This window comes from Artemia franciscana, chromosome 17, assembly GCF_032884065.1.
Source record: "Artemia franciscana chromosome 17, ASM3288406v1, whole genome shotgun sequence".
Lineage (NCBI taxonomy): Eukaryota > Metazoa > Arthropoda > Branchiopoda > Anostraca > Artemiidae > Artemia > Artemia franciscana.
Window position 1 is genome coordinate 24,782,295 of NC_088879.1, and position 23,195 is coordinate 24,805,489.

Consider the following 23,195-nt stretch of genomic DNA (forward strand, 5'->3'; position numbering starts at 1 on the left):
AGTTGTGTTTGTGTGCAGGGGGGGGTCCATCCTCTGATCGTTCTGAATCTTAAAATGAGCACTAGAACATCTGATTCATAATCCAATGAGACCATTCAAGAATTTCTACCATCATCCCTTCTATATATGCCCCCAGGGCATAACTTATAACCCTTGGCCTGAGGGCTTTGGGGCGGGGGTTCATCCTCGAAGACACAATTTCCAGACCCTTCAATTACGCTGAACAAAATGGACATCTCAAAATTTCGATTGGATGTGTTTGGTGAAATGATGGGCGTGGGGGGGAGGTAATTGCCCTCTAATCACTTTTGACTATTAAAAAGGAACTTAGCCCTTTCAGTTTCAATCGAATGAGCCTTTTTTGAAGTTTATACGACAACAAATGGTCATTTCAAAATTTCTATTAGGTGTCTTGTGGGGAAACACGAGGTGTGTTTGTGGGAAATTTTTGTTGATTGATAATATTAGCATGTTTTTGCCTAAACTAATAAAATAAAAGGTATCATAGGTCAATTGCTCTCCATAGGCTAGATATAAATAACGACGAATACCACAGTGCCTTTCCATATCAAACAAACACAACTTAGAAACAATAGGAAATTTTTTTCCAAGACAGTGAAATTCAAAACAGCCCAGTATCCTTACTTCAACGAAATTAGAACGCAACCAGAACTGATAAATAAAATGATGTGAGATGATAAATTTATTCAAACAAAAAAGAACTAAATAATGAAATAGAAGTTTTCAAATCTAATCTTACTATTTTGGCAGCTAGCCTCAAATGCCTTTTTGTAACTGGTTCAATGCTATTATAAATTGGTTTAGTTAAATATTTTTTTATATCGTTTTAAATTAAATTTGAGTATAAAGAATTTAGTGAATAATCCTCCAAGTCCCTATTTAACGAAATGTTATTAATTATTTTGAGACTAAATTCGATTGATTCTCGAACCACCTGTTTTATCCCACAATCATTACTAATGAGAGAAGATTTTCAAAAAGTATTGTATGGGCGGGATTATTAGATATAATATGAAAAAAAACTTCGTTTTAGTTTCGTTTTTGTTTGTTTTTATTGATGTCTTTTAGTTTTACTGTATATGTAAAACTGTGTATATGCATATGTAAAACTGTATATGTGTATATGTGTTCGAAAAATCCTGTTAAAATTGTATATCTGTTCCGTTGAACGAATTTTATATCTAATTCAATATGGGCACTGTCGATTAAAAGGTTTCATCCCTATTTTGAACTGTTATACTTTCTATCATAAGTATTAAGATGATCCAAGAAACCCTGAAGTTCGATTTCTCCATAATTTCGAAGTGAAATTACGTCATCCATTTAAGGACCCCGACAGATGTGTTTTAAAAAATAAGAATTTAATGCCCAATTTTCAAGCTTCTCGACATAAATATTTGCCAGTAGCTCGGATAAAGGTGCTCCCATGGGTTTCTTAAAATGGGGGTCTCCAAAAGGGCACTAAAACTTCTGATTAGTAATCAAGTGAGCTCAGTTCGAAGTTTGTACGAGCATCCTTTCTATATAAACCTTAAATGTCCCAAGGGCACAACTTACAACCCTTGCCCTGAGGGTTGTGAGGGAGGGGGGATTGTCATCTTTGAATGCATAATTTCCTGACCTTTCAATTCCGTTGAACGAAATGGCTATCTAAAAATTTTGATTGAATATGTTTTGGGAAATAGTGGGCAGGAGAGAGGGTTTAGTTGCCCTCCAATCAGTTTCGACTGTTAAAAAGGACACTAGCCGTTTTGATTTCCGATCGAATGACCCCTTTTCGAAGTTTCTACGACAAGTCCTTCGATAAGAATTACCCTGACCTAAGGCCAAAAAAATAAAACAAATAAATAATAAATGATGATGGTGCCCATATTGCTCTTTACTTAGGCAGCGAAACGTTGTCCATGATAATTATTTTTGTCAATTAAAAAAAATATATCTACATCTTTATGTTCTTTTGTTTGCCACTAACCGAATGAGCTTTTATAAGAATGAATATTTATACTTAAAAAAAAATCTACATCTGTAGATTACTTTTTTTGGTCTGACTAGAAGTGGCTTTTATAGCAATAAATATTTTTATATCTATAAAAAAATATCCACATTTATGCGAAAAATATTAAAAGTTAGCCCGTTGTTATAAGTTGAAAAGTACAATAATATACCCCTTACTTAAATTGTCTCTACTTTTTTAGGGATATAGCGGCTCGTAATGTTCTAGTCACTGCTCATGATTGTGTCAAATTAGGTGATTTTGGGCTCAGCCGTTGGGTTGAAGACGAGAATTATTATAAAGCATCCAAGGGTGTACTGCCCATAAAGTGGATGGCTCCAGAAAGCATAAACTTTCGAAGATTTACCACCGCCAGTGATGTTTGGATGTTTGGTGAGTTCACATACGATTTATACAGTGGAGCTTTTTTTTTCTCTGCTTTAGTTTTGATCATCACAATTTATTCCGATTTCATTCCAGATGGGTAGAAACAAGGATAAAACGTTAAACATTTAAGATGGTACACAACCTTAAATTTTGTTATTTGTTGTAGGGGGAGGGGGCAGCAGATATTAAGAATTTGGGCTTCCTATGAAAAAAATTGTAGTTTGTAAATTTTTTTTAATTTGAAAATATCATCGTTATTTCAGTATCTAATAACTAGGATAAATGATTGTATTTAAATAGATCACTACCGTACGAAAATAATGGTGTAATATATTCCAGGAGTCTGTATATGGGAAATTCTTATGCTTGGCGTGAAACCTTTTCAAAACATCAAAAACTCGGATGTAATTGGTCGAATTGAAGCTGGTGAACGACTGGCCTTACCATCTAATTGTCCACCTCGGTTATATCAGGAGCTCTGTAGCTGTTGGGCATACGAGCCGAGCAAGAGGCCATCATTCCAATACCTTAAGAGTGTTTTAGAGTAAGTTATATTTCTTGCTGAACGACTTTTTATAACTCCTCCCTTCTCCCTGTCCCCCAAAAATTATAAGCTTCGTTCTAATTTAACGGATTTTATGGTATATCGCTAGTCCTGTGCCATAACAATAATACTAATAATTTTATTTTTGCCCGCTCATACAAAAAAAGAGAGAAGGAGATTAATACAAAATAAGAAAAGGAAAAAGAAGAACACTCAGCATCAAAGAACAAAATTAAGTAGTAACTTATTCATTCGCAATCGAGACCAGGTGCTTTTCCGTGTTTTAATTTGCAAACTGTTTTAGCTGCAGCCGATTTAGATATCACAAAGGTATTTCGCACTTATAATAAGGTTTTGAGTTTTTCGTTTAAGTATTTATCACAATCCCGTTCAAGCTTGGGGTCTTTGGAACCGAACTCTCCAGAGTAATACCTTAACCACTCCTCTTTCGAAATATTAGATGAGTACGTTTCTCCACTGGTCTGGGATCTCTTGAAGAACTTTCACATCACTTTCGGGTTTTTTGAGGCTTGCTCTGAAATCTTATCAGTTTCTTCGCTTTTCAGTTTTTTCGATAGATTTAGGTAGTTGTTCTTTGTGCTCCGAAACAGTTGAAAGATCACTCCACATCTGGGCTTATTGAATTCCTTCCAGATATTGTACCGCAACTTAGCACGTTTTTATGGTACTTGGTATTAACCAAGTGACATATAGCAATCGCAAATTCTGTAAAGTAGTTTTGCTACTTTAGGCACTTCCAGGTAGGCTAGGACGATGAAATTTGGCAGGCGTATTAAGGACCGGACCAGATTAAATTATAAATAGTCATTTTTCCGATTTGACCATCTGGGGGGAGTGAGGGGCTGGTTAATTCGGAAAAAAATGAAGTATTTTTAACTTACGAACGGTTTATCAGATCTTAATGAAATTTAATGTTTGGAAGGATATCGTGTATCAGAGCTCTTATTTTAAATCCCGACCGGATATGGTGACATTGGGGGGCGGGGTGAGTTGGGAGGGGTAAACCTAAAATCTTGGAAAGCAATTAGAGAGCGGAGAGATCGAGATGAAACTTGGTCGGAAAAATAAGCACAAGTCGTAAATACTTGATTGACATAACCGGAACGGATCCGCTCATTTTGGGGTAGTTGGGGGGGGGGGGGGAGGAGGTTAATTCTGAAAAATAAAAATGGAGGTATTTTGAACCTACGAACGGGTGATCGGATCCTCAACGAAATTCGATATTTAGAAGGGTATCGTGTCTCAAAGCTCTTATTTTAAATCCCGACCGGATCTGGTGACATTGGGGGGGGGACCTAAAATCATGGAAAACGCTTGGAGTGGAGGGATCAGGATGAAACTTGGTGGAAAAAATAAGCAAAAGTCTTAGATACGTGATTGAAATAATTGGATGGGTCCGATTTATTTGGGAGGGGGGGATAATTCTGAAAAATTAGAAAAAATGACGTATTTTTAACTTACGAAGGAGTGATCGGATCTTCATAAAACTTCATATTTAGAAGGACCTCGAAACTTAGATCTCTTATTTTAAATCTCAACCGAATCCAGCGTCATTGGGAAGCAGTTGGGGGGGGACCGGAAATCTTAAAAAATATTTAAAGCGGAGGATCAGGATGAAACTGGATGGGAAGAATAAAAACAAGTCTAAGATACGTGACTGACATAACCAGACCGGATCCGTTCTCTTTGGTGGATTTGGGGGGGGGGGTAATTGGAAAAAATGAGGTATTTATAGCTTACGAACGGGTGACCAGATCTGAATGAAATTTGATATTTAGAAGGATCTTGTGCTTTAAAGCTCTTGTTTTAAATTCCGACTAGATCCTGCGACATTGGGGGGAGTTGGAGAGGGAAACCGCAATTCTTAGTAAACGCGAAAATTAGGGTATTTTTATCTTACGAATAGGTGATCGGATCTTTATGAAACTTGATATATAGAAGGATCTTATGTCTCAGATGCTCCATTTTTGGCTCGAATTGGATCCGGGGACATGGGGGTTGGAGGAGGGAAACAGAAATCTTGGAAAACGCTAATAGTGGAGAGATCGGGATGAAACTTGATGGGAAGAACTAGCACAAATTCCTGATACATGATTGACATAATTGGAACGGATCCTTTCTCTTTGGAGGAGATGGGGGGGGGGTTAATTTGGAAGAATTAGAAAAATTGAGGTATTTTTAACTTAAGAACGGGTGACCGGATCTAAATGAAATTTGATATTTAGAAGGAATTCATGTCTCAGAGCTCTTATTTCAAATCCTGACCAGATTTTTTGACATTGGGGGGGGTGTTGGAGGGGGAAATCGTAAATCTTGGATAACGCTTAGAGTGGAGGAATCGGGATCAAGCTTGGTGGATAGGATAAGCAAATGTCGTAGATACGTGATTGCGTAACCGTACTGGATTTGCTCTCTTTGGGGGAGTTGGGGGGAGGGATCAGTGCTTTGGTGAGTTTGGTGCTTCTGGGCGTGCTAAGACGATGAAAATTGGTAGGCGCGTCAGGGAGCTGCACAAACTGACTTGATAAAGTCGTTTTACAAGATTCGACCATCTGGGGGGCTAAAGGGAGAGGAGAAATTAGAAAAAATGAGGTATTTATAACCTACAAGTGGGTGATCGGATCTTAATGAATTTTAATATTTAGAAGGACATCGTGACTCAGAGCTCTTATTTTAAATCCCGACCGGCACTAAGCCTCTGATTCTCCTTTTAAATCAATCTATTGGTTCTTAGAATTTTGTTAGAGCCCATACCATATGAGCTCTTGGCTCTTAGCTCTTCTTGCCTCGTCACAAGTGGCATATGAGCTCTTAGCTCTTGTTTTGCTTGTTTTACGAGAGGGCACTTGTCCCAACCTGGTTTTTGAAAACCAGAACGAATCTTGCGACAGGGGACGGCTAAATTTTGGCGGTTTTATGGCGTGGCAAATTTCCTCATAGTAGATATTTAAAGTGACCGAACCTTGGACACCGTGCACTAGTAGCTGGCAGGGCACTTTAAATTTACCAGGATTTCGTCACAAGTGTTGATACAGCATCGTGTCAACTTTTTCCCACTCGGTTTTGATGATGTTTTTTAGTTGCGGGGGTGGCATTAGATTGAAAAGGGACACTGAAAGATAGACCTATTTGTTCGCTACAGGCATGGTTGAAGTCAACGCTTATATTTTTCATGAGTGGAAAGCTTGTTATCGTATGGTGAATATGAATCGTAGGGCCACTATTGTATATATGTAACATGCTGATTTTTTTCACAAAAGGATAACCCATCCAGGAGTGCTGATAGAAGGATGTCTTTTAGTTTACCTGGTAAAAGAGGGGTTGCAGTGGAAGTCTCCACGAATCAGAAACTGTCTGTTGCCAATTCTACACAAGAGTCTGCTTAAACGGCTACACGCTTCGGCATAGCGTTTCTCGGAACGATCGTTATTCAGGTTTGTTAGAAAATAAACATTGATGAGAAAAAGCCAGTTGGCCCAACAAATTCTACAGAAGAGTAGAAGTCGCATGACTCTTACAGTCTAAAGGGGATATAGGAGTCGACTATGACAGCAGTGCCACCGCTAGGTCTTTCATGCGTGAATTTTTGTTTGGCTTCATCTATGAAAACCGATTTGCGCTGAAAGAACTTTAACAGAGCAAAATTATCTTTGGTAAGTAGATGCTCTTGCGCACAAATTACATTATAATCTTAGCAAATTCCGTTAAGGTAGCCTATTTTCACAAGGTTGTGTCCGTATATGTTTTGCTAAAAGACTCTAAAAAAAAAAATTTCGTGGTTGACACGCTTTATTTATGGCTTTTTTAACGGCTGGGCAGATCAGGCTATAACTTGGGTGATCGTTCTTCCCATTAGGACAGAGGACACACTTGACACTGTTTGATTGACATGGTGTTTCTCTTGTCGACTCATGGAGCCCTGCACAACGGAAATAGCAGGATTGATTGCTGCAGTCTTGAGCCAGGTGTTCGAAAGACTGGCACCAGAGGCACCGTTTTGAGATTTATTTGAGCGTTGTTACTTTAAGGTGAGTGTACTCAACATAGATACCTTACAGGATAGGTCTGTCACCTGATGATGCGTCTGCAAAAACAAGTCGATCTATGTGTGAAGTGCCATATCTTTTAGCTTCTATGACATGGGGGCTAACTAGTATTATTTCTTTATATTTCTTCTGGGGTAGTACCTTGTGGGACGAAATTTGCAGCAGCCATGAGCTTTTCTTTCTCGTATTTCACTTTAATGTCAGGCATCTTAGGTAACAACTCACTTAGGGCTTGAGCAGCAGAGTCCGTTTTAATGTAGGCGACTAGGCCAGACTTCGTCTGCTGAATATTCTGCACGTGCTCAGGGGCTATAAACTCGTCGATAAACTGTTTCAGCTTCTGTGACATGGGGGTTACCTGCTATTATTTCTTCTGGGGCAGTACCTTGTGGGACGAATTTTGCGACAGCCATGAACTTTTCTTTCTGGTATTTTATTTTAATGTATGGCATCTTAGATAACGACTCGCTTAGGAATTGAGTAGCAGAGTCCGTTTGATATAAGCCACTAGGACAGACTTCGTCTGGTGAATCTTCGGCACATGCTCAAGGGTTATAAACTCGTCGATAAGCTGTTTCTGACTTGAACAAGATTCAGTCTTTTCCGGGGCTAGACCACCAATGAACTTCGGATTGACCAGTTTTAGATTTGCCGGAAGTGGGGCCATTTGGAAGTTCGGGGTAGAGCAGCTTTGCATTGATCGATCATTATTTCTATGTTTTCGACACACTGATTTACACGGACTGTCATGGATGTGATTACATCCTGTGGGATCGGGGGAATTTGGAGATTTTCCTCATCATGAACCTGACTTCAAACTCACTGTTATTGAGTAGAGTTTTCCTTATATCGTACATATCGTTGAACAGCACATCACGGCTAGTTTGAGACCATTTTTCTTTCGACAGATTTTTACTGTAATCATTCACAATAATATCCAGCTCATGAGCTTCACGAATTTTTCACGAGTAAAGAACTTAATGCCAGTGCGAATTAATGAATCTTTTGTAATGTCATCCTGATGCTTCTATCTTGTTTCAACGAAGTTTAGTACCGGTAAATATATGTACTGACAAATTGCCATCGCTGGCAAATCACGCAAAAAAATCCGTAAATACCCAAGAACAAGGGAAGTGTAAGGACCCCCTCCCTATTCGCCACAATTTGCGGGTAACTGAATACCGTTTTGGGGTTTACTTCCCCTCTTCTGCTTGTTCCCAGTAAAATCATATTCAACTTAACGTTATGGCAACAAAGATGATCTTACATCAAATTGGCAATATAGATGGCGCGTCCGTCTGTATGAGAAAACGATGGCGCAGGTGAAAATGCTCAGAGAGAAAGACCTATAATAGGAATTGGAGAAGGTTTCTCAGATACTACTTAACTAAAAATCCATCTTTAGAGTGAAGAAATCAATATGGAAATAACCTCAAAGTAACGAAGAAGCTTTATCCCATTAACAACAAAGAATCAAACTCAGCCACACTAACTCTAGATATAACATAGATAGCGATAACATATCTATATCATAGGCTAATGAAATAGTCTAATGTTAAATTTATATTAGAGTTTATTCATTAAATTAGAATTTTTTTATTATTAGAAATTTCATTAGAAATAAGAATTTTTTTCAAAAAAATTCCCTGGGCACACTTTAAGATATAAATTTAATCGTAAAAATTTTCGTCAGCCTGTGTCAAAGGACTAGGAAAATACCACCAAAGTTCTTTAGCTAGAACAAAGCTTATGTATTTTTAGGACGGAGGGGGGGGGCTTGAAATAGTCAAAACATCTTCCCTTAACATATTTTATTCTATAAGTTTAATCGTAAAAATTTTCTTTAGCCTATTTCAAAGAACTAGCCAGATACCGCAAAAAGGAATGTAGCTTGATCAAAAATTAAATTTAAAATCAGGAGGAATCTCTGGGACATCAACTGATTTTACACCACTTCAAAACTAACACCTTTACTGTCACTGACAGAGTAGCATTTTTCCAAACGACCTCAGGTAAGTTTGAAACTTTGGTTTGTTAATATTTGAATCTCGGCCAAAAGTAAAAAACGAAATCAAATGCAGCGTAGAAGAAGAGGTAAAACTGAAAATTATGCAAGGCTGTATCCAGGATTTTTGTGTGGCGGGGGTGTTTGTTAATTTTTGTTAAAGTATATAAACAAAATTATGTGCATTTTTTTTACAAGTCGGGCAAAAATTTTTTGGGGGTTAGGTTCAATTACAAATCCTCTAACCCCTCCCCCTGGATAAGGCCTTGATATTTAGGTCTCTGGTTCGTTTTTGAAAAACAAGTCTTTGTTTTTGCCAATCTTATATTCAGTGTAAGCTGAAAGCAAAAAAGCAGGAGATAAAAAAAAATCTTATTTCGGTTTTACAATTAGTTTTAGCCAAAATTTTACTAATAAACTTAATTAAGGCAGATCAATGGTAAAATTCTCGGGAAGAATCCGATTGACTAGCATGTTCAAATTTATAGATAACCGTAGAAAACTACGGTACTGGCTAGTTCTGATGCTAAAAAAACCACTGTTTGTCAAATTTTAGTGTGACTGTTCGGGTTGATTATTCGAGAATTGTTGTAACGAAATAGATATAATTGTAAGGCTTTGTGTATTTTTTTTTAGGTTTAAGCGATCATTCTGTTTTATATCTTTTCGTGTTTTACCCTCTGTTGAATAAGAGGGATGTTTCTTCTTTGCTTCATCAGTATTTACGGTATTGTAAATCTGTTCTTTTTCTCCATCCATGGTACCGTTATGGGAAGATTATGTTTCAAGATAAGCTATGTTTTTGGTAAAGTTACTTTACAAAAGTAGTAAGCTTTCAGATATTCCGAAAAAATTAACTTCCGATGTTTCACTGTCTTTGTATATATATTATATTATAATATATATAATATATGCTTATGTATATACTTATACTTAAATATAATATAATTAAACTTATATATATATATATATATATATACATACTTGTACTTGTGGCGGGAATCAGGCGTTTCCACCTCGCCTGGCATCGATGCTTAGAGACCTTCTTGGACCATGTTGTTCGATCTTGTGCCAGCTGCTCTGGGAAAGCGAGCCACTGTGTTGACCATCTGTGACCGAATTTTCTGAAACCCGCGATTTGGCGAGGCAGGTTTTCTGGCGGTTTCCGTAATACATGGCCCAACCATTTCAAACGGCGTTCTTTAATAGTGAGCACAACATCTCTCTGAATATTGCACATTCGACGTATATTTGCGTTGGAGATACGGTCACGTAGCTTTACTCTGAGAATTCTTCGCAGACAAGTATGCTCAGACACTTTCAGTGTATTCTCATGCTGTAATTTTACCGACCATGTTTCGCATCCGTAAAGGAAAACGGTGCGGAATACTGCCATGTAGATTAAAACTTTCGTTCGGACACTGATTTCGCGGCGATTCCCTAAGGGTTTCCGAAGGGAGGCAAAGACTGTCTGTGCTTTCTGTATTCTCTGTTGGATATCAGCGTCGGAAGAACCGTCAGTACAAAGCTCGGAGCCTAGGTATGTGAAACGGTTGACTTTTTCCAGCTGAACTTGGTCGACAGTTAGTGAGAATGGTCCTGTGTCGTGGTTAATAGCCATGAATTTTGTTTTCTCTGTGCTGACTTTCAAGCCGATCCGGTCTGCCCAGGCCACAACGCTGTCAAGCATGTTTTGGGCTTCTACAGAGTCTGACAGGAGGCCAACATCATCCGCATAATCGAGGTCAGTCAGAGAGAGATTCTGTCCAATCTGCGCTCCTGGCACAATATATATATATATATATATATATATATATATATATATATATATATATATATATATATATATATATATATATATATATATATATATATATATATATATATATATATATATATATAAAGAATTTGTCTTATTCTTTCTTTTTCCATGTGTTTTACTCTGCTATTTATGCTTTTTATATTAGTGGGCCAAAAAAATATATACATACATATATAAACATATATTATACGTTTCTTTTTCGAACTTTTAAATGTTGCCTTGGCTTGTCTTTTGTTATTATGGAAGACATATCACCGAATCTTTATTTCTTTTAATTGTCCAGGGGGTGGGACAGAAACTTCTTTTTCTTCCAACGATTTATCTGGTATGGTAGGCATTGATGACCATGTCAAAATTCAAAACGCAATAATCACGCTAGCCTTTTCAGTTTGGTTACTTCATTTTACCTCGCCTTCCCTTTCGTCATTATGAAAGACATGTCGCAGAACCTCGTTTTTTTCTAACATAGGTATGGTAGATATGTATGACCTTATCCATGTCAAAATCCCAAACCTAATCATCATCGCTGTCATTTTCAATTTTGACACGTTTTGATTCTCGCAGTCAAAGTTGATTTTCATTGACTCGCTCACGTGTTAGGTGTCGCGTATCTTCTAATCTCATGTGACTTTGCTTTTCATTTTCATTTTTGACTTGTTCGCTTGCTCAATGTCGCATGATCTTCTAACCGCGTGTGTCTGCTCTTCATTTCATTTTTGACTCACGCACATAATCAGTATCATATGTGTTCTAACCGCGTGTGTCTTTGCTCTTCATTTTTATTTTGACACACCACTGCTTTCCTTCTAACCGCGTGCGTCTTTGCTCTTCATTTTTTCCTTTTGAGTCGTTCACTTGCTCGATGTCGTATGTCTTCTAACCGCGTGTTTCTTTGCTTGTCATTTAATTTTTGACACGTTCTAATTGTCGTTTTCGTATATTTTCTAACTGCTCGTATCCTTGCTCTTCATTTTTGACACATTTTTGGATTTTAATTACTTCAGACAATTTAATAATGGCCTTTGCTTTACCTGCCCGTATTAGTGTTGTGGCAATTGGTGGTCCAGGCTGTCGATTTTCACATCTTATCACGTTTGAAAGTTCAGGTGTTGGTTCCAAAGAAATAGTATTCATAGTAACTGCAACTGCATATTTTCGTTTTTGGGCCTTCCAATAGTCATTATGTTATTTAAATAATTGATGCATTGGAAATTCAACAATCTTTTTTTGGCTATGAACATGTAAAAAAATGCTTATATGATGTCATAAGAAATGCTTATACTATGTGCTAACATAGTACATGACATCATTTGCAAAAACCAAAATTAAGGCTCTTAACAAATTTTTTCAAGCTTTTGACCTATCTAGATCGTTTTTTTTTTATGCGAGAACATCCCAAGATACGAATTTTCCCAAAAAATATGGAGCTATATATATATATATATATATATATATATATATATATATATATATATATATATATATATATATATATATATATATATATATATATATATATATATTAGACTGAGACATGCTGTAGACAAAGTTTTAAGGGAAGAACAATGCGGTTTTAGAAAAGGTAGAGGATGTGTCGACCATGTTTTCACTCTTAGGTTAATAATTGAGAAGTCCCTTCGTTTTCAAACACCTTTGGTCCTCCGTTTTATCGATTATGAGCAAGCTTTCGATTCTGTTGATAGAAGAGTGTTAACAAAGGTCTTGTGGTTATATGGTATACCAGAAAAATACATTAAATTGATTTGTGCTATGTACGAGAATAATACTGCTGCGGTTAAGGTAGGAAATGAAGTTAGCAACTGGTTTTGTATTAAATCAGGAGTTAAGCAGGGTTGTGTTCTATCCCCCTTTATATGGATCATTTTGATGGACTTCGTCTTAAGGAGCACAGGAAAGGCAATTGGAGACCATGGAATCAAATGGGGAGGAAGAACGCTCCTGGACTTAGATTATGCTGATGATTTAAGCATATTAGATGAAAGTGTGAGCAAAATGAATGAATTTTTAGAGGTTTTACGAGTTCATGGTGCTAAAATAGGCTTGAAAATTAATGTTAAGAAGACTAAGTCACTAAGGCTTGGAATAAGTGAAGATGAACAGGTGACATTAGGTAACGAAAAGATTGATCAGGTTGGGAGCTTCAGTTAACTTGGTAGTATTATTAGTAAAGATGGTGGGAGCAGTGAAGATGTTAAAAGTACAATAGCTAAGGCTCAGTGTGTTTTTTCACAGTTAAAAAAAAGTTTTGAAGAATAGAAAGATAAGTCTACAAATCAAGATTAGAATATTGGAAGCTACAGTGATGACAGTTGTCAAATATGGCTCTGAAGCATGGGCACTTCGAAAAGCAGATGAAAATTTACTAGATGTTTTCCAGAGAAATTGCCTACGGATTGTTCTGGGTACCCGGCTGACTGACCGTATTTCAAACAGTAGGTTGTACGAAAAGTGTGGTTCAATCCCGCTTTCTGGGGCTATAATGAAAGAAAGGTTGAGATGGCTAGGCCACGTTCTACGGATGAAGGATGACAGATTACCGAAGATTGTCCTTTTTGGCCAACCGTCTGGGGCTACAGGGAAAGCAGGTCGTCCTTGTCTGGGTTGGGAGGATGTCATAAATAAAGATTTAAAGGAAATGGGAACTTCCTGGGAGGGTGTAAAGAGGGAGGCTTTAAATAGATTAGGTTGGAGGAGGAGCGTGCGTAGCTGTGTTGGCCTCAGGTGGCTTGGTGCTGCAGTGAGTTATTAGTAGTAGTAGTAGTAGTAGTAGTAGTAGTAGTAGTAGTAGTAGTAGTAGTAGTAGATATATATATATTCTGATTTCCGATGAAAATCCTCCCTCCTTATAGTTATAATCATAGTCTACGAAGTTAGGCTGCTATAAGTGTGCACTCAGCATTTATTACCAATGTTATTACCATTAAAAAAAATAATTGACTAGTAACGAAATAATAAATTTAATGCTATTCTAAACTAGATTATCACTTTAGCATAACATTTAAATCCCTATTGTTGTTTTGATAATGTTTCTAGTTTTCATGTTCATGCTCAAGTTGAAATTACGTATTACCGAAGATTGTCCTTTTTGGCCAACCGTCTGGGGCTACAGGGAAAGCAGGTCGTCCTTGTCTGGGTTGGGAGGATGTCATAAATAAAGATTTAAAGGAAATGGGAACTTCCTGGGAGGGTGTAAAGAGGGAGGCTTTAAATAGATTAGGTTGGAGGAGGAGCGTGCGTAGCTGTGTTGGCCTCAGGTGGCTTGGTGCTGCAGTGAGTTATTAGTAGTAGTAGTAGTAGTAGTAGTAGTAGTAGTAGTAGTATATATATATATATTCTGATTTCCGATGAAAATCCTCCCTCCTTATAGTTATAATCATAGTCTACGAAGTTAGGCTGCTATAAGTGTGCACTCAGCATTTATTACCAATGTTATTACCATTAAAAAAAATAATTGACCAGTAACGAAATAATAAATTAAATGTTATTCTAAACTAGATTATCACTTTAGCATAACATTTAAATGCTTATTGTTGTTTTGATAATGTTTCTAGTTCTCATGTTCATGCTCAAGTTGAAATTACGTAGCCGTGAGATGTAACTATTGCTATTTTTCAACAATTAAATCAGTTTTTCTGAACTGATTATTACCACCTTTTTTATATGCGATTGACAGAAAAATGAGTTCTTTTGGTTTTATCTTGAATTTTTGTAATATCAAATAGTAAAGTGAATAGAAGATAGATTAAAACTAGCAATTTTGATAGATATGGAAGATTCTCTTTGAAAGCAGAAAAGTTCTCAAAATAAAGCAACATTTTAATTTTTTTTTATTGAAGGAAGTCAGAAATTCTTTTAAGGCCTTTCAGCATAAGCTGAAATATGTAGGTCCAGGCGCAGGTTTACCACTTCGTTGATGATTGCACAAAAACATTTTAAATTTTCAGTTATGTTGGTTGTATTGCTATATTGGAGAAAGTTGATCAAACAGATCGTGGTAACGAACACGCGGCTCAATAGTAACCGGAAATCTAAAAAACGGATTTTTTATTCCAATAATACATCAAAAGATTTGGATTTTTGTGCTGATTTCAAAAATATTAGTTCCATCAAGATTACCCATCAAAAGTTACGAGCCTGAGGAAATTTGCTTTATTTTCGAAAGTCAGGGCGGGGGAGAGAAAAGTCAAAGAATCTTATGAAAATTACACCATTGGATTCAGTGTATAAGAGACAACTAATATATTTGAGGGGGTTACGTGGAAGGATCTTTTCATGGGGGAAGAGAATTTTTCCATGAAGGAAATGCCAGATCTCCCAGCATTATTTAAAAAAAAAAAGATCAGAAATTAAATAAAAATCAAGTTTTTTCAACTGAAAGTAAGGAGCAATATCAAAACTTAAAACGAACAGAAATTATTACGTATCTGAGGGCGGTAGCCCCCTCGTCAATACCTCACTCTTTACGCTAAATTTTTTTTCAGTACTTTCGAAAGAGCTATTTATTCTAATTAAACGGCCTTTGTGATTCAGGGGTCATTCTTAAAGAATTGTAACAAAATTTGAACTTTAGCGTAAGGAGCGAGGTATTGACGGGGAGGGGGGGGGGGGTAGCGAACCCCCTTATAGACATAATAATTTCTGTTTGTTTTAAGTTTTAATGTTGCTCCTTACATTAAGTTGAACAAACTTTTTTTTGTATTTAATTCACTATAATGCTGAACAAGCTGTTTAATTTTGGGTGAATTTTAAAATTGACAAGGAGCATTGAGGTTTGTGAGAATAACCTCGCCTATTCATTGCTAACTTGATTAACTTAAATACTCAAGCTTTATTCTAATTTGAGCTCGTTTATTCTAGAGACATTTTAGAAGAAGAAAAGCAGCAAATAATGGATGAAATGGCAAGAGAGAATAGGCGAGTACAAGCTGCATCATCAATGAGTAAGTCGAATTGAATACCTCCCAGGATCACTTTGTTTCCCTCAGATTTTTTATTGGTCCATCCACAAATAACGCTACATATACTGGTCCATCTACGTATAACGCAATAACTAATAAAAAGCTCTTGTTATTGACAAGAACATGAACCTGATTTATTACTATAATATGTGGCAACATCAAAGACAGTGGACTCCTCATTAAGCCCAAACACCTTTGAACTTTAGCTTCACATGAGCACTGTTTAAAAAAATGTAAAATACATTACCATGATTCAGGGAAATAGGGTGGAATAAGTTCACCTTTAATTTCTTAAAAGGTACAAGTGGTTGGGGACTTGGGTGGTAGGTAACATTTGCTGAGCGAAAAGGTATCTCTTATTTCTTTTTAAAGCAGCCGCATATGATTAAAAAAGAAAAGAAAAACAGAACAGGAATAATTCTGAAAAATACAATCAATTTCCTTAAGACTTTACATTCACTATATATTAAAATATGTATAATTACGAATAGCATTCATCACAGATAAAACAAATGGGAATAGGCAATACTTGTCCACCCTATACTGGTGTGGATTTATACGTAATTTAGATTAAATTTATACATTTATTTTCCCAGAGGGAGGTGGGCAGGGGGTATCCTCTTAATAGTCATCCTCAACACTTTGTCGAAATGGATTTCTTCCGTGTAAGTGAAATTAAGGGGTATATTTTCTAATTCTTCAATTTAATGTTTTAAATTGGTCTAATTCTTCAATAAAAAAGTTTTTACCCGCCAAAAATAGTTCGGAAAACTTGTTTTCAAGAAATGCAGTTTTTGATGTTTTATGTATTCTCTGTGAATCATCTACTAATGTCCTCCTTAAAAATTGACTCGTGTCTTCGATCTGACCTTTTTAAGACTTGGATTCATTTATGTACCTTTTCGGATTCCATATATATGTAGGACAGATTGTACTATCCTATTATTGCTGCATAGGCTCCACATTTGTCAATTAAAGCCAAGGCAGTAGTTTGAAGCCTAGCACTCAGGATGTTCAATCATTTATTATATTACACCTTAGCTTGGTTTGTTATTAGTGGTTGTTGACTATTAGATGACACTTTTTCCTCTAGTTTTTTCCTTTTCATTATGATTATACAGTTTCGTTTCTTTCTCGGCCGTTGCTGTAATCCTTACCATGAAGTCTTGTGGGCAATGTGTTGAATCTTTTTCGCTTTTATTGTCTGCTGTTAAATCTACTTATTTTGATTGGCATGGTATTTTTTGTTCTTGTTATTGCTTTGTGTTTTTTATTCTTGTCCTTCTCTTTGATTCTAGTGCTATTGTTTAATGTAATGTTTAATCTCCCCTTCTTACAAGCCAAAGAGTCTTTGTGGGTGTCTAAAGCTTTGTAAAATTTTCTCCCTTTTTTTAAATAAACTGATTGATTGATTGATTGTAATTATTGTTCTGCAAAGACCTTAAGAAGTCACTTTGATTTTTTTTTGAAATGAGTTTCTTTCAGGTTCGCTACTGTCCGAAGATTTTGGGGGCAAAGCGCCGCCTAAGCCTTCACGGACAAAAAATCCGATTGAAAGCTCAACTTTAAGTCTCAACAAGCATACCTCAAGTTCTGGTCATACAACTTACTTGGTAACTAAAAATTTTAAGACTTAAGATAGATAAGATTTAAGACTCAAAATACTTATTTTGTGTGTATTCTTATGAAAACTTGGAATGGCTGTTCCCATTTTGTATGAGTAACTTATAAGAGAGGGAACCGGCGCTAGTGTTGACAAAAAAAAAAACATCAACGCTATTTATCATTTAGTGTTTCTTGGCATTTTCAATACAATATTGAAAAGTTTATCTAATTGGTGAAGTTAGTATAGTATTAAGTGTCTGATCTGAGTTTCTGACAGAGAAACGATTACAAAACTTAAAAAAATGCCAAGAGACGTAAGCTTTGTATGGCGTCGATGTTTTTTCCTTTTTTCGACATTAGCGCCAGTTTCCGCTGTTATAAGTTGTCTATACACTTTGACTATTCCCAATAACCGTTATGATGAAAGAATTTTCTCTTCACTATGCTATCTTCTTCAGTTTGAGTTCTTTTCAGCACTCACACACTTCCTTAGTTGATGCTATTATAGCTTGCGACCCTTGTGAAACTCAGTTTTGGAAGGCCCGTGAGGAACTCCTGTTTTCTTTGGGAACATCTTTAACTTAGGAATAACAGAATCTCTTTTTGGAAAAAAAATCACTTCCCAAGCAATGTATCATTTTGATGCAACTGTAAACCACTTGTAATATCTTTGGTAATTCTTTTTTTAAAAGTTTCCAGTAGGCCTACTGCTGATCAATAGTTTTGCGACTAGAAGCCCCAGCCAATCCTTGTATTCTCACTAATGTCAAAGAAGACTAGCAACATTGATTTGAACTTGGCGTGTTTTTATCTTGGGGAATTTCAATACCCCTATTGTTTTGGCTGATATTTACATACAGGATTGTTAGAAAAAATACGAGTTATCGCCAGTAACATCGGGCTCACCAACACTTTTGATACATTCCAGCGTGACCGTTTTGCGGTAATGTTTTTGAACGGTAACGGAAGTGCGATAATGGTCTCCAGGCAAAAATTTTGGAACGATCTCCCAATAAATTTTCTTCGTTTCGAGAATTGATGTCATCCTGAGAGACAAAGTACGCGGTTTAAGGCCAGGCAGATCGTCTACTGATCTGATTTTCAGTTTAAGAACATTAATTGAAGAATCCAACGAGTAGCAGACTGAAATGTGAAAAGCGTTTGTTGACTTCTTAAATTCTTGCGGTTCAGTAAATAGCAAATTCTTATGGAAAATGCTACGAAACTACAGCCTCCCGGTCGAAATTGTTAAAATTATTGTTACTCTACATAATGACCAGCTGGTCGCTGGACGAACTGATGACCTGACAGAACTTAATGCCAGTTGTGAGGAGCTAGATGCTGCTGCAAAATTTAAGTATCTTGGAAGCATTATAAGTTCTGGCGGAAGCCTGGAGCGTGAAATTGCTACTCGCATTGCTTATTCAGGTAATCTTTTTACCAAACTACGAAATATCTGGAGTAACTTTACATACTCTCTAAAGATCCAGCCCCACCTACTAAATAGCAATGTCCTCTTTGTATTATTGTGTGGATGGGAAATATGGGCATTGACAAAACAGTTTAAGAAACGAATACAAGGAATTGAAAACAATTGTCCTTGGCGCATCGTGGGAATCCACTTGTCTGACAGAATTAGGAACACTTCCGTGCGTAAGAGAACCAAGTAACCATTGATAGTCCATAAGTTTTAAGTAGAAAACGTCGGTATTGCAGCCACATGGTCTGTATGGCCGATGGATAGCTCCCCCATGATACCTAGTACTACCCCCTTCCACCATTAGGAGGAGTGGACGGCAGAAAGGGAAGCTTTGCTGATGTCTACAGAAGGGTGCTACTCTGATGTGAAAATTATTGCAAGTCTTATGACCGCAGATCCTTCAAGAATCTTCGTACAGGGGCAACATTGTCATCCTATGCGCTAGTCGGTGGGAGAAATTCCAATTAAGTCAGTTTCTGAATAAAATACTTTGAATAGAACCGTATTTTTGTAAAGTAACACTGACGTTCGTCAGGGAACTGTGTCTCACATTGCCAAATTTGACAGTGTTTTAGTTGGAGAACGCATTGGTGTCTTGAAATTTCATCATTCTCATACACCTATGTAGCTATTCCATCGCCCGGGAGCAATACCAAATGTTAGTTATCACGAAACCCCCCACCCCCGTCACGAATAACGTAATTATGCTTACCTTTCGTGAAAATTATGTACTTGGTGCCCCTGTTGCGTCGAGGAACAAGTGTAAACACTGTTCACCTCAACCCATCTACGCCATTGATAATGTTTTGTACTTTTCTATTCGTCCAAAAATTGTTTACGTGACTAAATAACACGTATATTAAATACAGTATTTTTTCTGTCTTTCTTTTTTTCTTCATACGTTTTTATCTTTTTATGTTACATAATAATATTTGTTCACTGCTTAATGTATTTTTTTCTTTTATGTATGTGTATACTGAGTTTCGTCTTCCGTCTATGCATATATATATATATATATATATATATATATATATATATATATATATATATATATATATATATATATATATATATATATATATATATAAATATATATATATATATATATATATATATATATATATATATTTTTAGATTAATATATTCCCTCAGTCCCAGTTACCCATACACTTCCCAGTGTATATACCCTCAGTCCTAAGTAGACAGTCTTAATTAGAAGTTTTGTCTGTTATTATATTTTAATTTTATTTTAATTATATATCCAGTTTCAAAAGAAATTTGCTATTGATTTTTTTGTTCAGTTTTCACGGTAGCAAATTTTTGGTAGAATTTAATTACACAAATTCAGTCTTTGATAAAATATTCCCAAGTATCAGCTATTAAAAAATATAGTGTATTTGAAGAAAAAGAAGATCATTTCTAATTGTGAATTTCTAAGGCAAGTTGAGAGTATTTTGAAACATTGATCTCACGAATTTTTTATTGAAATATAACAAATCATCATTTATACAATCAGTGGAAGTTACATGATTAGAATAAGTCACGAACTGTCTGAGTTAAAAAGAATAATCTTTTGTTCTTGTGCTTCTAAAGTAAAACGAATATATTAATCTAAAAAAGCGATTCCATCGATCCAACAATCGTAATTTGCTCTGTTTTGTATCTGATGAATAGATCATTTTCAATTCAGGTGATACACAGTGTGGAATATACTTAACATTTTAAAATTTTCTAACTTCTTTAATGGGTTCTTCGACTTTAGAGTCTGACAGAATTTTAGAGGGCTACTGATTTTCCGTTTTTGTTACTTAAGTTGACTCACATTTTCTCTCTTCTTATTTCCTCAGTTTATTTGCTCAATTTGTTACTGTTCAATGTTTCCTTGTACTGTTACAAAGCAGTAAAATATTCAGAACTATTTTCACGGTAAACAATGGTGTTGAGTGTTTCAACATTTCACCATGAATTTTCAGGGCTTGTAACATTTTTAATGGAGAAACTATCAGCGATATTATAAGACTGGTGGTTTTTGAAACTAAATTGCTGCGAAAGCTTACTGGTATCGATTACCTTGCCCAATTATCAAACGAACGGCCACTGTCCCCTTTGAACTACCCTTTTGCGGAACATGCAACTCTGACAACTTTATGGTTAGGACACGTTCAGCGTATGTCCCCAGCCCAACTTTTCAAAATAGCCTTTGAAGGAAGAATTAATGCCTCTCACCCAAAAGAACGACCTTGCAAGTGCTGACGGGGAAACTTTCTTGACCACTCTTTCCCAGTACTGCCGAGGACTGCGACAAACAGAGAGGTATACCGAAAATACTGTCATGATGCTTTTAGAGGATAAGCCCTGAGTCGACCAACCCGTTGGATTAGAGTTAAAGTAAGAAAATAATATATGACGACAAAGAAGAATGAGAAAAGGTTCTGTTATCTGCAGCTGTATTGCTAGAAGTGATTTTATTGGCCAAGTCACCTTAGATATTTTTGGTTCTGGTGATCAATGTATCCCAGGCACATGTTTGGGAATTTATCGTAGAGGAGAGCAAAATAAGTGAACCATGCCAAAAACACAGAATTTTGGTATTGGGAGAGGGGTGGTGTCTAGGAAACCCCTACCTTGTGGTACATGCCTCATCTCATGAATTTGTAGTACTGCACTGATATACATAAAGCAATGTATAAACTATGAACTTTAGTATATAATGTTGGATAAGGGTATGGTGATAGTTTGCCTTTAAAGTTATGAGCTCTTGCAATGCTGGGATTCCTTTTAGAAATTATAACTGCGTTATAGAGAAATCAAACAACTTCTCTATGTTCGTTATATATTTCTTTTCTTTTCACTGTTAATTTGCTGCAAACCTTCTGAAGACCCAGTCTTATTCACAAACTGCCTTTGTTGCTTAGACATAAAATGAAGTATAATATCAACTGAACGTATATTGAGTTCGCTAAGGGCACTAACAGAACTGTGCTACCGTGTAAAATTTCCTCCATAGATTAATCGTAGTTGAAACCGTTAGAAACCTTCAAGAAGTAAATAATGATGCCATGAACTAATGGTTACATTAATGACTTGCCTCAGTTAAAGGGCAGTCATTTCTGTAATAGTCACTCGTTTCACAAACCTTATTTACTAATTAGACATGGATTGGAATAATAACCGTAAAATGTAAGTTTAATCGTTTCTTAAGATTTTTCATTTAAATTCTTTGTCCAATTTCAGGTTGCTCCTTCGCCCGACATACTGGAGCAACTAATGCGAGAACAAGAAGAGAGGGGACTAGCCCCGGAGTATAATACTCCTGCAACTGCCCTAAACACGTATACTGTTGATTACGCTTCTTACGGGTCGCGCTCTAACTCTCCGCAAAGCTCCCTCCTTCGTTCTCCTAAGAGAAGACTAAAAGAGCAACTAAGTCTTCATCCCATATTTGGATCTGAATTGTCTCAGTATCATGGAGTTAGTCTTCCACAAACACCGACGTTTAAAGTAAATGTTAATTTTAAGCATGCACTGTTTTGCACATTTGAAATATGTAGACAAACATGTTCAATGAATTTATGTGGCACATTATTATCTTTTGTATCTATAGCGTGCATGCAATTCTTGGTGATGGATGCCATTTGAGCCTTTTTGCTTTAAAGTTTGATTTTTATGTTGATTAGTACCTCATCAATGGCAGTTCAAAAGGTGTTGTGTTATACGAGATACATTTTATAGGAAAGTAGAAAAAGTAGAAAGTTTTGTTTTTTACTGTTGTTGACGACCAGATTTTTCCTATATGATTTTATGGAGGGGAGGGGGGATTAGATCTCAAAAGTATGGATTAGCATTTTCTAAAAGTAACAAATTTCATTCTCAACTACTTTTTCAAACGAGGAAACTACTTTTTCAAACGAGCCTTTTGTATTGCTGCAGCCGACTCGCACGATCGTAGTTCTGAAATATTTAAATTTGAAATGTAATTAATAACTCGCTCTCTCTCTCTCTCTCTCTCTCTCTCTCTCTCTCTCTCTCTCTCTCTCTCTCTCTCTCTCTCTCTCTCTCTCTCTCTCTCTCTCTCTCTCTCTCTCTCTCTCTCTCTCTCTCTCTCTCTCTCTCTCTCTCTCTCTCTCTCTCTCTCTCTCTCTCTCTCTCTCTCTCTCTCTCTCTCTCTCTCTCTCTCTCTCTCTCTCTCTCTCTCTCTCTCTCTCTCTCTCTCTCTCTCTCTCTCTCTCTCTCTCTCTCTCTCTCTCTCTCTCTCTCTCTCTCTCTCTCTCTCTCTCTCTCTCTCCTTCTTA

At 36.4% G+C, this 23,195-nt stretch overlaps 1 protein-coding gene across 1 annotated transcript in view; it reads left to right on the plus strand.

Annotated features, from left to right (window-relative positions):
- LOC136038051 (focal adhesion kinase 1-like) overlaps nucleotides 1-23,195 on the plus strand; it is a gene marked incomplete in the record, with an annotated part of 165,226 nt that overhangs the window by 112,422 nt on the left and 29,609 nt on the right. The window contains 5 exon segments of the mRNA XM_065721003.1: nucleotides 2,217-2,407; nucleotides 2,741-2,945; nucleotides 15,718-15,800; nucleotides 17,304-17,431; nucleotides 22,138-22,404. Of these exon segments, the coding sequence (XP_065577075.1) occupies nucleotides 2,217-2,407; nucleotides 2,741-2,945; nucleotides 15,718-15,800; nucleotides 17,304-17,431; nucleotides 22,138-22,404 (874 nt within the window).